This window comes from Lathamus discolor, chromosome 1, assembly GCF_037157495.1.
Source record: "Lathamus discolor isolate bLatDis1 chromosome 1, bLatDis1.hap1, whole genome shotgun sequence".
Lineage (NCBI taxonomy): Eukaryota > Metazoa > Chordata > Aves > Psittaciformes > Psittacidae > Lathamus > Lathamus discolor.
Window position 1 is genome coordinate 125,563,870 of NC_088884.1, and position 17,183 is coordinate 125,581,052.

Sequence of the window (17,183 nt, forward strand, 5' to 3'; positions counted from 1 at the left end):
ATTGCGTTACTTCTTAGCAAAGTCAGAGCTTCCAAAATTTCTGTGTGTGGTTGAGAAACCAAGTTGAAACATGAACACTTGCTGTTAAGCAGCACTACGCAGAAGGCACTGCTAGTTTGGACCTCCTATTAGCACCATCACACATTGTGTAAAAGGAGAAGCCTGTCTTCAAGGACAGCGGTGGTGCCCTGAGAGCAGCTTTGGGACTGTGGGCTCTCCCTTGAGAATCTACAGTTAAAAATTTCTGAAGGTTCTGTATATGTTGCCAAGAATCAAATGTTTGGGATGATAAGGGCCAAGAGATTAGAAATCAGAACATTTCTTTATTTTTCCATTTTGCTTGCTTTGTACATCTGGCAGTGTCAGAGTACTGTCCATTCCACTATGTCCCCTGTTTAGTTACTCATTCAGAAGCACATCTGATTGATTAACTAAGAGCAGGGAGCAGTTCTATTAGCACATCCACATGCCTTTGCAAACCACAGAATTTCTAACACAGGTACAGACTGAAGTTAGAAGCCAGAAACCAGAAAACCTTGTACAAGTTAGAAAATGAACTATAATCATAGCCTAATTTTGCTGGATCAGTTTCTATTTTTCAACACCCTTACATCAGTTTTACCTGACAAAATGTTAGTAAAACTAAATACCGATCTTCACGATCTTCACATCTTCAAAACCAGATGCCATACAACAGGACAAGAAGGAAAGTGACACACAAGACAATTCCAACATAAGGTGTTGGAGGAATGTGTTGGCTGGGATTAAGTAATAGTGGATAAAATCACCTCAGGTGCAACGTCCTAAGTAACTGATTTCCCTCTTTCACAACCCAAATGGAAAACAACATTTTGGGTTTGAGTATTTTAAATGCTTCTGAATTTGAATAAACTTAGTGATGCAATGACCTGTCAAAGTAAACCGCCAAAAAAGTGTTCTGATGAAATACAAATGTTAGTAAATATTTTCTGGAGATGATTTTGATTGCTGCAAGATCTCTATTTAGCTTTTTCATAAAGCTTCTTTTATAAGGTCAGCCAGTCTCTTGAAGGCCTGCAATGACACAAATATGGCTCACATTTATATTCCAGCATTACTTAAACAGGCAACATGTCAAACCTGTAAAGCAACTGAAACCAACCTACCCATATATGAACTCAATATTTTATACTGCCAAATTCTGCTATATTCTCTGTTTTCCTTTTATAATGTATAGGTCTGGAGGTTCCAAAGGTGAAAGTAAAGGAAGAACAGTTGAGTGGGGAAGCATATAAAAGATAGATACATTTGACTATCAATAGTATGGTTGTGAATTACTTTTACAAAGAAGGAAGAAACAGAACTACAAAAGAAGGAATAGAAAGGCAGTAGAAGCACTTAGAAGTTACAAACCTTCACAACTGAATGAAAGTACAAATACAAATACCAAACTGTTTCAAGCACCTGAATCAAATGAGTATTAAATCTGCACAAATGTCTCCTATCTATCCACTGAATTTATAGATACAGCCAAGTATCATCCAAACTGTAAAATACATAGATTCGTTCCTGAGAAATGAAATACGACATATATATCAATTGTATGCAAGAAAAACAATATTCTTTCTTATAAAGGATTGACAACACACAGAGAAACAGGTAATTCAATCTCAGGAATGGAAAATCTGGAAAATAAAAGATATACGATGCCTGCTAATGCTAAAGCAAATAGCAAAACTTACTCTAGCCTCCAGTAGAGCCTTGATGGGTAATATCTGGGAGGGTTAAGTCTGAGAATCTCCATATATGAGATTCACAGAAAAATTTCAAGTGGTCCTAAAAATCTGGTACCTTTCAGGTCATTTGGATATGAGTGTCTTGGCTAAGAAACAGCTAATACTGCTTCAAAAGTACTGCTTCATGACCCAAGTACTAAACAAATGTTTAAAAACATTTACTAAAATGTTTACTAAAATGTTTACAAATGTTTAGAAAAGTACTAACACTCAAGAAAACACATAAGGAGAAATAAGCAGAAATAAGAAAGTAAAAGAAAAAACCTCACTTACCAGATCCATCTGGGCTGGAGAAGACAAAGAGAAAGAGGCTCTGATGTAAGAACTTGGCTCTGAACTATTGATATTGAATGCTCCTCCAGGAACCAGTAGCACCTAAGAAAAATTGATTAGCCACCTGGTTATTGCCACTTGTGCAGTTTTAAAACACTATGTTAAATTAAATTTGACAAGTCTTGCTGCTGAAACACTGCGATCAGAACATGGTATAATGTATTTCTTCAAAATCAAAGCCAAAACTATGCATTTGAGTCAGACTTTTCAAAACAAAATCAAAGTGCTCTTACGTTTTGTTTACCTGGGCTGGTGGCTTACCAGGTCTGCCTTACCATCACAATGTTTTGAAGCACCAGTAAGGTGGGATGTAGTTTACTCAGTACGCAGTGCTGGCTCTTATAATTATAGAAATAAAATTCCACTTAATTTCTCTTATTGAAAAGAGATAGTGGACAGCCATTATTCATATAGGTATGTATATTAATATTCTGTATGTATGTTGTATACATGATTTATTGTGCTATTATAATAGTTTGAATTTAAGTAAGCTGATTAAATACCAACATCTGAATAGAGACATGAAAATATTTTATCAATTAGTCACTATGTGACTGCGCCTGACTTGCAGGCTCAGTGATGGTATGTGGCAAGTTGCCCTGCTTTTTATGTATGTGCATATGTGTGGATAGATATGGTAAAATTATTTTATCCTTCCCTCATTTCATTTTAACATCATAAGCCATTAAGCCATAGGTCATACTTCTTTCTGCAAAGCTTTTTCCATGATGAGCTGCTGTGTATCAGAAATACCCTTAATTTTGATCCATAAGAACATCCCAGCAGCAGGAGGGTACCATTCTGCCAAGTCTGGGGAGAGAGAGGGAGAGAGAAAACAAAGGAATTGGGAAAGAAACTTCCACCCCATCTTTAACTGACACATCATCGATTCAGTGAATAGTAGATTTGTTGCTCTGATAACCTCAAAGGGAATGTAGGCCACATATCCTGATGCATTATTCAAAATTCCAACACACTTTAGGGTAGCCCAGTGGTATTATACTGTTTGGGTACTTTGGGAACTGAGACAAAGAGGGCCTAGCCAGGTCAACAACCCCTGGTTGTTCACATCCATGCAGAAAAAAAAAAAAGGAAATACTTCATATCTAAACCCTGGAACTAGGAAGAGTAAGTACATTAATGATTGTGTGGTACCCAAGTACTCATGTCCTGTGAAAGTATCATCTAAGGTAGGTGGGCAGTTCTTCAGCAGTTATTGCTGATTCCACTTAAACTGACTAAAAGGAGTGAATCCCTAAGTGTAGTTGCATTATTGTTGATCAAATTTTTCTATGCTGTGTAATTAACCACAAAAGGGAACATCTGAAATTGATTTCTGACAAAAAAATTGCTTATCATTACTGCTGTATCAATTATTTATTTCTTTGAAATTAAAGCCACTGAATCTGATGACTATTTCAGACAGAGATTTTAAACATAAACAGTGCAAGAACATACTGGAGTGAAATACATGCTCTTTGTAAAAGCGCTTTATGCAGTTATGTGGTGAGCTTTGTACTCATCACAATCCCCTTGTCCCACCAGAAAAGCATGAAAACAGCAGTACCAGATAATTTGTCCTAAGCTGAATATTTAATGTCATTGATTTGCTATAGTGCTTATCTGTCACTTCAGTCAAGAGATGAACTTTAGTGATTTTTCTTGAACACAAACATGATAAACAGTTTGGAAAAAATTTAAGTAATTAGCTATGTTGCACTCACTGACCTTTTAACCACTTGTCAGCAGCAGTGAGCATTGCATCCCGCTGGGTCCTGTAGAACTCCACCACTCTGAAAGTAAATTATCAGTTCAAAGTCATGATCTCATAGAGCTTCAGAGTACATTTCCTTCCAAAGGCAGAAACAAAGCTTTTCTACTTGAACAACTTAAGTGTACACTTAATGGAAATATAAACATATCCTATATGGGCAAATACAGTACACTGTGTGTATAAAACTTTGTATATGTATCAGAGAGGTCTTGAATGCTTCAGCAGGTCTCCAACAAAGCACAGATCAACCACACAGAGAAAATGCCTGCCTGACTGCTTCTTAAGCTTTACATATGTCATGGAAACTTTTTCAATATTATATCCATTCTGTCTGTATCAGTGAATGCAAGTCCTGTCAGCAATATTTACTGCACAAAAAGGGCATATTGAAGAGAATTAAGGACCATACACATATGCAAAAGCACAGACTTAACATTTGTACCTTTGGGTTGAATTTCTGTAATAGGTACACATGGAAATGGTATTTCATAAAACATATGATAAACATATCACAGCTATTTGACAGCTTCCCCTTTTCTACACTTCTGAATCTATCTCCTTCTCACTTTAAGTGAAGCTTACAAATAATTCAATCTCTTTCTGGGGAAAATGACCCTAACCCAAGTTTCAACATGGACAAGTCTTGCTTTTGTTAACATGTGACAGCTCTGCCAGGGGAGACACAAGAGAAATGCCTGATACAGAGTTCATAAATCAGATGGCAAATGTGTTCCCAACTCCCATACTCAGTTTGCATAATTTTATATTTTTTCTTACATACTCTCTGAACCAATAGCTTTAATTTGTGGGTGTATCTGATATTTGTTAGTACATCTGATAGACAAACACTAACACAGACTCATATAGTTCTGGGACTCAGCCTACACCAATTGCTACATTCTACATGAAATGGTGAATCTCACTTTTACCACATCACAAATTCTGTTAAAGATTTTGCCTTTCTGTTATCATTTTTCCTCTCATGTCAGAATGAAATTACAAGTAGTAGTAAGATAAGACTTACACAAAAATATAACTGCTTCAAACAACAGAATAGCTCCTACTCAACCACATACTCTAACAAGTCAATCTTGTCCAAATAAAATCACCTGGAAGATATTCCAGTCAGCTGTTGGGCCTCATCAATAAGTCACTTAACAAGTGTGCTTAAAAGGTTATAGAGGGTTGTAGCTAACCTACTGCAATACTGTTTTCAGTATCTCAGAGGAAGAATGATCTTCTGGCTTAAACAGGCATGCCTTTTCTCCTAGAAGAAGGAGGTAAGTGGAGAGATGCACTTAAGATACGTTTTTCGAAGTGCTGAAAGTCAAGCTGAAATGTGGTTCAAGTTTCCTTGCAAAGCCTATATTTATGTTCCCAATCTTTAAAACAAGGGCTAGGGTTGCTGTGTCAGCTTTGGGGATTTTGCTGCTTTTTTTAATGCTGGTATTTACAGTATGGACAACAGGCAGGTGCTGTGGGGATAGAAGTGCCTGTTACAGTGAGGTATAAGAACTTTTTCTATGTTTTGCTCATATCCCTGTTTATAGATCTCTATAGAGTTTACTCCTGGTAAAGTAGGAAGCTTGGGGTTCTAATAGCAACCAAGTATGGTGTCTGAAATGAAGCATGGGTAGTCAAGAGAAACTATGTTCCTCCAGCATAATAAATGAAAGCAAAATGCATGTCAGTCAGTATACAAAAAAATGTTCAGTTTCCAAGAGTGGCAATAAAGGCAATACTTAGTAAACGCAGGTGAACCTTGCTGTAGATCTTTCCATCAGTATCCAAAATCATTAGACTAAGGATATTAAGAGAGTGAATCCCTGCTGAGTTAGTGGGGCAAGAATTCCCTTTACTGGAGCCATGTTGACCATTTCTCAATAGATTATGTGCTCAGTGATCCTAACCTTTGCTATAGACTGTACTATATCAGCAGAGAATCACTACCTGGGAGCTCCCAGGATCCTCTTGCGTTCCCTTCACATGGGAGCTGCGTAATGACTGGGCCTATGGTTTGGCAGACTGCTGATTTGTAGTGGTAGGTTATATGCCCCAACTTGCATGTCTGCCATTTCACACTCAGCTCGTTCAGGACTCTTGTGTGAATACTGTCAGTCTTGGTGCTCTGGCTTAACAGTGATCCATCTCTTCTGACTTTTTTCTGCAAAGAATATTTTACATAGGAAACAAAAAGCAGAAGAACAAATGATGGGATTCAGCATACGACATGACCCTACCTATCTGTATGCTCCAAGAAACCCTTTTCTCCCCATTGCTGAAGCAGCTGTAGTATCATAATCTAGAGAAATAAAACATATCATCAATAACATATTTTAAACAGGACTGTTTTGCAGTCATCATAAGATACATTTCCTGATGCATTATTCAAAATTCCACACAAGCAAGAATTGCATTTAAGGTCTCTTGGAACCTTTTATAAACAGAGGCGGCAACAGAAACAGGCCATTGTAGTCCATGTTACTGCTGTCTCTAAGGATCATGGCAGTGTTTGGATATTGGGGTGAAGGGAGAAAATATGGATGGAGAGCTAAATAAGATAATCGGGGAGAAAAAGGAAGGCAGTGTATGTTGATTTACTGTTGTGCCCATAACAGCCTCTTTGTTTTAATGCTGCCTCTCACAAAATAATGGAGCTGGCAGATGGAAGTAATATTTACATGAGCCCAATGTCTCCTTTCCTTATAATTAACCATAACAGGGCTGTAGTTGGTAGCCTACTTTGTGAGGTTTTTGTGGGCTGCCAGTAGTGCTCCAATTATAAAATAATTGAGGAAAAAAACCCAACCAACCAAACGAAACCCAACCCTGAGTGCTTCTTCCAATGTATGCTTTCCATTGAGGTTTTTCAAGGGAACCTACTAGCAAGAGACAAAGTATTTTACATCTTTATTCTTGAAACCTCAGAGTTAAGGGCATATTAGCTGTGCTTTCTGTGCACTGAGACACCATCTAGCCCTGGTTGTAACTTCTATGGCAGTCTGTCTTCCTTTGGCAGATGATTATGTATGTGCTTATAAACAAAACTGCAGAAGTGCAAAGCAGTTTGTGGTTTCTTATGACCTGGGATATCTTGGCTTTTCTAAATATAATTCAGTTGACAGTTCAGTACTTGCCTGTGTGAAAGTGCTGGTGTGCATTGTAGAAACCTGTATGTGTAAAATAACTCTGTCGATAAGAGGCTTGGGTCCTGTCAGAAAACCTATTCTTAACCTACAGAACAAAACAACAGAAAAAAGTTACTACAGAAATGCAATGTGCTAATACTTCACATGAGTTAGGGTTTAACTTCTAACTGGGAAAACATGTAACCATTTCATTGGTTTTGTGAGGATCTTTTATGCTTTTATCTGTACTTTAATACTGCCCTAACCCCAGGCTTATGCAACTTACGACTAGTCAAAGTAATGAAATAAAAACATTTAAGGTTTTTTAATGCTTACGGTAGCTTCTTAGTTCTGAGACTTCAGAACATATCCCATATTTTTAAGCTTTCCTCTGCAATCATAAAGATTTAGATGACTCAAAGTTAAGGAAGGATGGGTTTTCACATAAAGAAAAATCATGAGTGCTCAGGCTTTCTGAAAAACAGATGGAAGCGATGAACAGCTTTACTCTTTCACTCCCTTTCAGTACTGAAGGATAAATGGAATTTAGACTGATAAACTAGATTTTTATTCCTGCTTCAATTCTAATGATCCATCTTTACAGACTGGCTCAAGTTTTTCTTTGAAGAAAAATAGAACCAGTAAACTTACGTGTCTGATAAAGACAAAAATGAACCATGGCTTTTCAATGTTACTTTTGACAGTGCAATCACACTTAGCATCATGTTATCACCTCCCTTTCTCAGGTATAGGGTTATGATGACTAGCTGCCAGTGCAGAATTCATATTATTTTCTTACATTTTATACCAAACAAAAGCAAGTTAATCAAATATGTTCATTTGTGTGAAAGGCAAAACAGCCTAGTTTTTCAGGCAGAGAATTGTAAGCCTAGAAGACTAGAAAGCACTACAATGCTATGAACAGTTTGTGGAGAATGCCATCATTTCTTTTTGTACTACAAGTTTAGAGAGTCTGCAGGAATGGTAAGAGACAGGAGAAGTGGAAGAAGAAGAGAGGAAAGCTGCTAGGAGTTCCAGGAACAGAGCTATATCCAGCAGCTGTCTTTCTGCCTAGATGGTGCCTGCAAGAATGGGCTGCCTGGGGGGAATGGTTATCGGTATCAGAAGAGAAACAGGAGCTGGAGTTACATGACTGCCAAGAGGTAACGTGAAAAGTGAGTAGACTGCAAAAGCTGTGGATCCAAAAGTGCATTCCAGAAATGGATAGGTATTAGATGAACGAATTGACACATCTGATCATTTTGTATGAAGTCTTGTGCCTTAACAGGCAGTGCTGAGCAGTCCAAAGCTGGCCTTACCCAGATGAGAGTATTTTAGAGAAAGAGTCAGTCCTGATAACTCGACCATCCACATCCATTGAGAGGAAAGTTGGAGCCCATGGCTTGGGGGAAAAAGAAAAGTAAATTCAAGATACTAGTCAAGATTATGATGTAATAACTTTCTTTACTATGAAGACATAATTAATTTCTTACTGAATTATTTTGATAATAAGTATTTTGATGTGCATTCCAAGGAAAATAAATGCAGTAACTTGCTGGCAAGGGGCTGTTTAGGGTAGCTGCCTGTGATTACAATATTCCATGAATGTCATCAAGAAAGCAGCCTTGTTTATTTGATGCTTAGCCAACTCTTCAGCATACAAGTGTTCAGTTCAAGTTTTGGTATGAAGCAAAAGTAGAAGAGAAAAATAATTATTTCTTCGCCAAGACTTTTTTATGGAGTGAACAGACACTGTAATTTCGAAGATGGGGCTCTGCGGCTTTTAGATTTACCTTAAAAAAAACCAATAATAATAAACTAAATCAGAAGCTATGGCCAAATTTTGATGATCGGACTTCAGCACACTTTTTCCTTATCAGTAGTTCTACGTTTACGCCTTCTCCACTTACACTCTCTAGAAAAGATATGTAATGCTATTCAACAAGTGAAGCGGTTTTATTGCCTCCTTCCATAAAAGCATATTGCAAAACAGAAAATGCTGAACCAGTGTTCAGCATGCTACCAGTGTTTTACTGCTTTGTAAGACCAGCTTCTAGGTACTTGTGCAGACTGTGTTACTGTAGACCCCTGTGTGAAGACGGGTCAATAGCCAATTGTTACCCATTTGGGGAACATTTACATGAAGGAAGGAACCTGCCTATCCAGCAGTACTTCCTGTGGTATCTAGGAAAATTCTCTCAGGTTCTCCAGAAGGCCAAGGGGTAAAATTAGCATATAGTGAATTGGGAGTAGGCAGTCTTCCACTGAAAGAGACTGGGCTGAAGGGATCATTAAGGTGCTGCTATTTTCAAGTGCTGCTTCAGTGGCATGCTTGTTTTGCTCTGGAGGTAAAGTCTTAGCTATTTTGACTACTGCAGGAAATTCTGTCCTGTAATAAGGCCTGAGGCAATGAAATACCAAAAAGGGGACAACAACTGAAAGTAGCATAGACTGTGAGGCCTACAACTACCCTGGAGTAGGACATGAAGAAGGAACATGCAGGAAGATCCATGGCTCATATATTGGGTCTCTCCTGGACCAGAAAAGGTATAGGTAAGGATTATGGAAGACAAATTACCTTTTCAAACTGGACAAAGTAGTAAGGATCATCTTCTATTATGAGAAAATCGTATTTTCTTGCAAGCTAAAGAAATTAATAAAAGATTTATTAGAATGTAAAGACACTGTAAATTAAGTACTTACTCTACCTTGGGCCTATTACCAGGACCAAATTATTGTGTGTATTGCTCATTCACTGTATACAAGGCCCTATCAAGAGAAGCTTTCAAATGCCCAATTTGGACATCAAGCAATTGTAAGAGTGAACATGGTACCCACAGTACAAAGTCAAGTGTAATAACTGAATCTGTTCCACAGTAGTGTTCCAGCTGTTAGGCATCTTGCAGTAAGTCCAGTTAGAAGCCCATGGCAAAGATATTGGCAAACAATGGGGTACTACTGCAAAAACAATTTATCTAATGCATAGTCCACCTCTGAAGGGCTCTCATGAAAGAGGTTCTGCTAGAAGCAAGTTTGAGGAGGAATGTCTACTGGACCAGTAATTGGCCCAAATACCACACGTAGGGTATCTTCAACTGAGACTGACACTTCTCCATTTCCAGCTACAAGGTTCACAAGGCCCCAGCTACATACCTGGTAAATCTCTTTCTTGCGCTCTGCGGTCAGAGAGTTTCCAGTTGGGTTGCACCCATTTGGAACAGTGTACAGGAATTTGGGAAGGTGACAGCTATCATCTGGGCTCCAAGTAGATAGAATTTCTTTTAGAGCATCTGGAATAATGCCATGTTGGTCACTAGGAACATTAATTATGTTACAACCCAGTGGCCTCAGCTGTTGATAGGAGGAACAAAACTGTCATAATACCATAATTCAAAAGTCTTCCTTTTGTCATCAACATTGTTAGTTTTCACTAATACACAGTCTTTCTGAATTTACAGCTATAATCTCAAGCTCCATTTGCTCATGATTAAAAAGGGTTTGCCTGAATTTGCTGCGGAGCTTGTCAAATTTACCACATTACTCTTTATTTGGCCTGTTAAGCCATCTAAGGAGAAAGGGGTAGCTCTTATGTCCAATTGCTGCTCTTCTCTAGGAAACTGCATATGGTTTTTACATTCAGAAAGGGATTTTGTGAATTTAAACTATGTTCTCTCAGGACTCCACTGGTCTCACCACAGATGCTATGATCACAGTACCTTCATTTCCTACTCACACTTTGCATTCTACTTCAGTGGAAGTGCCAGAACTGCAAGCTACTTCTCGCTGACAAAGGGCAAAGAATCTGTTCTTAACAGATACACTAAGCAATACAAAAGAGAATGGAATGAAGCTACTGCAGTGACACATTAACAGCAGTATGAAAAAATACAGGTAAAATTCCAACAAAAAAGCATGTTGTCTTCCCTCTATGGAATTTCAATTTGTAATGTGTAGCAGTCTCCATTTTTAAATAAAAATGCAAGCTCCTGCATAATACGTCAAAATATATTCCTAACAAAGTATATTTATTGGACAAGATATTCAAACTTGGCACAGTAAACATCAAAATTCCTTTTGATGCATGAGGATATGACTGAAATTGTGTATTATCTATTCTAACCCTACGCATTTCGAGCTGACATTTGAGTACATACTAAGTTATTTTTCAAAAGTAAAATTTGCTGTATTTGTATAGTTCTTAATAATTCACCTCTTCATACTCGTATAAGGATGTTTTAGGCCTATTCCAGTTTTATACTATCCATAGCTATGGTATAATCAGACCACAAAATACTTCAGGTGAATGTGCTGACATGTTAAAATACCCACTCGTTATAACTTTGTTTCAACAGAACTAGGTTATGATGGCTTTCTTTCCCGTCCCAAATGTGACCCTATTCCTTGAATGAATTAGGACACAAGTTCCTCTTCCAAATCCTGGAATAGCTTTTATAGAACTTAGTAGAAAGACTTCTATGAATTAATATTTATGAACTTGACTAACACGAAAAATGTGATTCCTAGATATGTTTTGACAGCAAACAGAGCGTATATAAGCCTGCAGATCAAGTACTAAACTGCTGTTTACTTGAAAAGTAACTTCACAGTGTTGTGTAGCTAAAAAATACTTACAGCTGCTAGTGTTCCAGAGTATGTTGGTGCATCCAAGAGGATGTTGTCCCCAGGGTTAATGAGCATTTCAAACACCTGTAAAAGAGCATTTTAGAAAGATTGTGCATTCTTGTACACATGCTTCACACTTCTGACTTCATGGGATTAAAAATCTTGATTAGGTGTTAGTAATTCCCTAACCACATAATTATGCTGTCAGTGAGAAAAGCATTGAACTGACTGGGGAAAGAAAAAAAAGCTTTAGAGCCAAATGAAGCTGGATAATCAGCTATAGAATACCAATCTGAAATGGAAAGACAGTGCTCTATTACACAGTAGAAACAGTACTTCAGTTAGAGAAAGGATCAGCTGAGTGAGTGGACTGGAAGGGGTAATTAAGTGAAACAATTAGAGTCGAGTTACAGTAACACAAATAATGTGCACTACCTGAGTAATGTGAAATGTTACCTTAATAGTGTATTTTTGGACAGGCCCTGGTTTACCTTGGCGTTTATGACAGTGAGACTGCCACACCAGTTTTATTTCAATTCTATTATCTTGTATTGATAATACTAAGACATGCATTTAATCAAGTACCCTGTGCATAGTTATACAATGACATGTCATGCCATATATAACTGAATGAATCATGCATAACTGATGGGAGAACAAACATCTCAAAGAAATACTTTTAACATATGAAACTTTCAGTCTTACTTTACCCAAGCCTTCCTGACTGCCAGTTGTGACACACACTTCCATTTGTCCTTGCTCAGGACTGTAGTTGGCTGTGGGAGGATTGTGTAGATTTCGCTGGAAATTCTTTAGCCAAGACAACAGCTCTGGAACCCTGAAATGTGAATAAATAAGGTGTATTTAATGTCTTCTATAGGCCAAAGCTAGGCTGTTCCTTTAAGTCACTTCCAAATCTAGCACACAGTCCTAAGTCTGATTTCAGCTGTCACACAGATATGCTTTGATGTTAATTTTATGACTACTTTATCAAGTCATGAAAATCAGACACATGTTTCTTACAGGAAAGCAGAAGAGATGGGCACCTGTGGTCCATATACCAAACATCTGAAATCTGGGCAGAAATGATTTGACAAGGATGGAATAGGGGTGGAGGCTGAACTATGTCCATTCTTAGGAGTGATCTTCCCATATTCAAATGTGGCAGTGTGACAAAGCTCACAATGCTGCTAGTAACAGGCTGCAGCTAATAAGGATTTCTGAAAGTTTTTTTTTTTTTTAAATAGGTATCAAGATCTTTGAGGATGTTCACAAATGGCTGGGTTCATTTCAGTATCAAGAAAAGTCTTCATTTCACTGATTAATGTCCTGCGTACATCTATAAATTGTGTACCTAAATATTTTTGCAAACCTGTCACAAGCCTTACTCAGTGCTGCCTGCTGGGGAGTTCACATGAGTGCTAAAGTAACTTACTGATGTGAAATTTTTGTACTAGAAATGACAATACTATAAATAGTTCCAACTATCACCTGCAGTATATATTGATTTCAGTCTATGGTACCATATGAAAGTAACCCAAACACTCCAGAATGTAGGAAATACGTAGTGCAATGCAGCACCTTTTAATGAGTATCTTACTGCAAAACACAGAATGATTCCTCCCAGTGATCTGGGAGTCTGGAGTCTCAAGTACTAACAGACAGGAAATGCTCTGGCATGAGAACTACTAGTATTAGGTTTGTGGTAATTTTTTTAAATTGCTTATCTGCTCAAAACTTTCCACTTAAACCAAAATGTAAATAGTGAGGCAAATGGAGAGAAGTTAAACCTTTTTTGTAAAACAGGTTTTATAACCAGGTTTTAAAAACACAGGTGAATTGATTCAATAATAAAGCATTTTGTGATCCCTTAATTCTGGTGTCTTGACATGCAAGCAGTTGTGACGGATACCCTGCTGAGGCTGAGTACTGGAGAGCTCTCTTCATCAGCTCTTCCCCAATCTCAATAGCACTTCCATGTCCAATGGCAACAGTAGCCTTCTTAAATGGAAAAAGGTCAGGGTTTGGTGCTCCTCCAGCCAGAGAGATGAGAGATGGAGGAGACTTCTCCATCAATTCAGCTAGAGTAAAAGGAAAAAAAAAAAACTTGGTTACAATTCGATGATTGCAACACTGATCATATCCTGCAGTCAGTATGTAATCATAGTCCAGAGAAGCTTGCTCCATTTCTCAGTTCTTTTTAAACTGTCATGAATTCAGAAGGATGATGATTCTTTTTAAACTCACCTTTCTACCCAGATTAAATGTGTGTGGGGGGGATGGGGGTGGGCAGGGGTACATGAGTGAGACAGACCAAAACAAAAAAATCATCTTCAAAGTAAACTATAAATAGCTTTTTGTAATCTCACGTGGTCTGTTCTACTATTACAACAACTTGTTCTGTGACTGGTGTCTTTTAAGCTTCAAGAATTCGAAATCTTACTTATCTTCCATTTAGACTGACTTGGCATGATTGGCTTTTTGTTCAGTCCCACTTTAGCTTATGTGGCTGGCAGTAATGCAGCTACACTGATAGTTATGTATATAATTATAGCTTTTCCCACAAAGGAATGGGAAAGTTTGACCTCCCAGCTTCAGTGGTGGAGGCACTGTGCAAGTAACTCAGTATGAAGGAAAAGTTAACAACTCTTGCTTTAAAGTCAGTTTCATAATCATTCAGACCCAATCTATGCAGCACAGACTAGACCTTAATCCAGCAAGAGCACTAGACTGCACTAAAGCTAAGAGCTCACAATATAGCAGTCATGCTGACCTGACAGTTTTACATCAGGTATGAGAGGACAGATGACACCAGATCTGGCCTCCTGTTACAGAGTTTATTCTCCACTACTACTTAGCAAACTTGCACATGGGGAGTTAATTCTTATCTGTTCAGTAACAGGGGTCATGTCTGTGACTTTTGGTCTGGTAAAGAGAGATTTACTTTGTCATCAAAACTGCAGCCTCAGTGTGTCCTTCTGCACAAGCTGTGTTAATTAGCACCGGTGTTATGATGTGTATCAGTATATTACTTGAAAAAAGTACAGAAACTGTCTATAGTGAGTTAGTTGACTTAGCATGGAGCATTTTAAGCGGAACAGCAAATGCCAACCCCTTACAAAGAGATGAAATTGACCCCTGAAGGTCTAACTAGTGATGTATGTCTCATGCTCTGATTCTGTCAGGTCCCTGTAGGTTTCAACTGAGTAAATAAATAGGCAGTTAACCTTTTCTATCTGTCACACAGAAGACTACCTAACACGGTAGCCTGAAGATAGTATAATGCAGAAAAGGAAAGTGTAGCAACACTGAGGGGGTTGGTGTGGTGAGGAATTTATGGACAGGACACAGGAAAGCTACATGTAAAGAAGCTGGGCCTGAATTTCAAGTCAGTAACAGTTGCTTGTTCCTGGGCACCCAGAGCAAATTCAGTGGAAAACTGTGCCAAAAGCCCTCCTTCACAGGCAGTAGCGGAGATTTTCCAGACCCATGCTGAAGTGACAATACTCTCTCTTCTGTCTGGATGGGTTTCTGAAATGGTTCCAGGCTATCCACTTTCTTCTTCTTTACACCTCCTTGACATCTCAACTTGACAAAAGCAAAAACAGTTAACTGGCCTTGCTTATCAGCTTACAGCATGGTTTTCTTTCAAGCCTTTTCAAGCCCTTAGGGATGATACCCCAGAGAAGTCCAGAATGTAGAACAATACCCTTCTAGAGAACCTGGAAACAATGGGAAAATACTCACTCAGAAGTCTTATTGGAGATGCTTTTCTTGCTGCGCTCACAGTGGTGATGAACCGAGAGTAATTCATGTCTAAAAGGAAAGTCATTAGTTGGACATGAAGCTAGAAAAGTGATTAGGAACCCCAGTGCATCTCACACAAATAATGCTTCCAATTTGTCATTTCCATAGATGTGCTCTATCATAAATTAAATGTCAGTTTATGTTAATATCAGTGCTGGAATTTATTTCCCTTTTTGAACTAATGGAAAAATCTCGACTTCATACTCACAGGTTCTGTCACAGCCTCCCAGTGACTACTGTGACACTGGCATAGTGAAATGCTGCTCTAATAAATAGATAGTGGTATAGCTTTGATCTGGGGAATTTTGGTGTGCCAGTGAACAGGAAAAAGCCCTTTACTGCGAGCTGTGGAGTTAAAATGGCAGATTACAAACTTGAAGATCTGACAGATCTTGAAGAACTATTAGCTCTCTTTAATGAGAAGCCAGCTTTATGGAGCTGTATTAGGTACTGCATTTAAAGCGATTTTACTGTTGCAAGCCATCAGTGAATCACACTGTCTCAAAATGGTTCAGGTGTATTTCCCCCCCCTTTCCCCTGTGCCCACAGAGCTTTGGTGGATAGTGAACTGCAGGCTGGTGGGAAGCCTCAAGGCCTGTTGTCGCCGGGAAACAACTCGGTAAAGGAGAGCCCAGGAGCAAAATGACTGGCACTTTGGGCACTGCTTCCCAGTGTGCTTCTCCTGAGCTCGCAAGTAATCCCTTAGCAACCGCAGCAACACGCACGTGCTGGCAGCTATTAAAAACTGATCTGTCGATCAAGGCCGCGTTAAGGAATAAAACAACCGCCTGCTTTCTCAACATACCGTTCTTCACTCTCCTCCTCGTAACGCCCCCAAGCCTGCTGCCCCCAGCACAGGCGCACCAAGGCCCTGCCGTAGCCGTGCGGATGTATGTAAAGCCTGCGCCGCAAGGCAGCGCTTCTGCCCCGACAACCCGCCGCTGCCCCGCTGCTCGGAAGGGGACACGCCGCCCGCCCCGCCTGCCCTCCGCTGCCCCGCACCTCACGGCTGGGTGGGGAGGACACTGAGGCCCCCGCAGGCTGGGCCGCGCACGCACCTACCGGCAGCCCAGCGCAGAGCGGGCGGCGGCGGCCGGGCAGGGCAGCGGTGGCGGCCGCCGCTGCTGGGCATGTGCAGGCCCGCCCGCGCCGTGGCCGCGGGGGAGGTCCCTGGGCGCCGGCCAGCGGAGCTGGGCTGTGCGGGGCTGAGGGGGGCTCGGCTGGGTTTCGCTGGGCGGGTTTGGACGCCGTTCCATTCGTGCACCCATCGGCTTCTCCCGTGTAGTGTCCTAAAGCCGGCGTGGAGCCCCATAGGTGCGGGAGAGGGGAGGGGGTGATGTAAGGAAAGCAAATGCCTGGAAAACATGGGGTTAAGATACTTTTAACTTAGGTCTAAGATAGAGAACAGTGTTTGTGTTGTAAGTCTGTGGTGTGATAACAGAATTTAGTAGTCTTACTAACAAGACTGAATTATTTCTTCGCATCTTTCTAACGAGTGAATTATTTCTTACCATCCTTCTAATTATCAGTTTGGGGACAGTGACTCCCGAACATCTGCTAGCTTAGGATACTCCTTGTCTGCCCATCCTGTTCTGCTTGCAATAAATCTTGTCCGAAGGTCACACTGTTCTAAGTCTTTGCCAGCTACCAGAAACTCGCAGATACGGCTGGTTTCAGCTAGTTTGGTGATTACTGGGGCATCCAACTGTGCCAAGGCTGAAAACTGCCCCGTGCAGCAGAATG

General features: G+C 39.7%; 1 protein-coding gene and 1 long non-coding RNA gene across 5 annotated transcripts; one reads left to right on the top strand and one right to left on the bottom strand.

Moving 5' to 3' along the window:
- Nucleotides 1–722: 722 nt before the first annotated feature.
- On the bottom strand, nucleotides 723–16,572 carry AADAT (aminoadipate aminotransferase). 4 transcript variants are annotated; one of them, XM_065694449.1, is made up of 14 exons: nucleotides 16,503–16,572; nucleotides 15,381–15,449; nucleotides 13,546–13,714; nucleotides 12,339–12,471; nucleotides 11,643–11,717; nucleotides 10,164–10,361; nucleotides 9,589–9,654; nucleotides 8,330–8,412; nucleotides 7,020–7,116; nucleotides 6,123–6,184; nucleotides 3,837–3,901; nucleotides 2,812–2,918; nucleotides 2,049–2,150; nucleotides 723–1,053 (listed from the first exon to the last, which is right to left on the bottom strand). In XM_065694449.1, exons 1-14 carry the CDS (start codon nucleotides 16,570–16,572, stop codon nucleotides 1,012–1,014), a joined length of 1,338 nt encoding a protein of 445 aa, XP_065550521.1. In that variant the 3' UTR covers nucleotides 723–1,011. The 4 variants fall into 4 exon arrangements, with proteins under 4 accessions (XP_065550521.1, XP_065550547.1, XP_065550537.1 ...); XM_065694475.1 differs by having other exon boundaries at nucleotides 16,499–16,559; XM_065694465.1 differs by having other exon boundaries at nucleotides 16,443–16,559.
- On the top strand, nucleotides 5,071–13,507 carry LOC136021835 (uncharacterized). The gene is made up of 3 exons (XR_010615919.1): nucleotides 5,071–5,162; nucleotides 8,086–8,185; nucleotides 12,881–13,507. It is a non-coding gene; the product is annotated as an uncharacterized LOC136021835 (long non-coding RNA).
- Nucleotides 16,573–17,183: the final 611 nt, after the last annotated feature.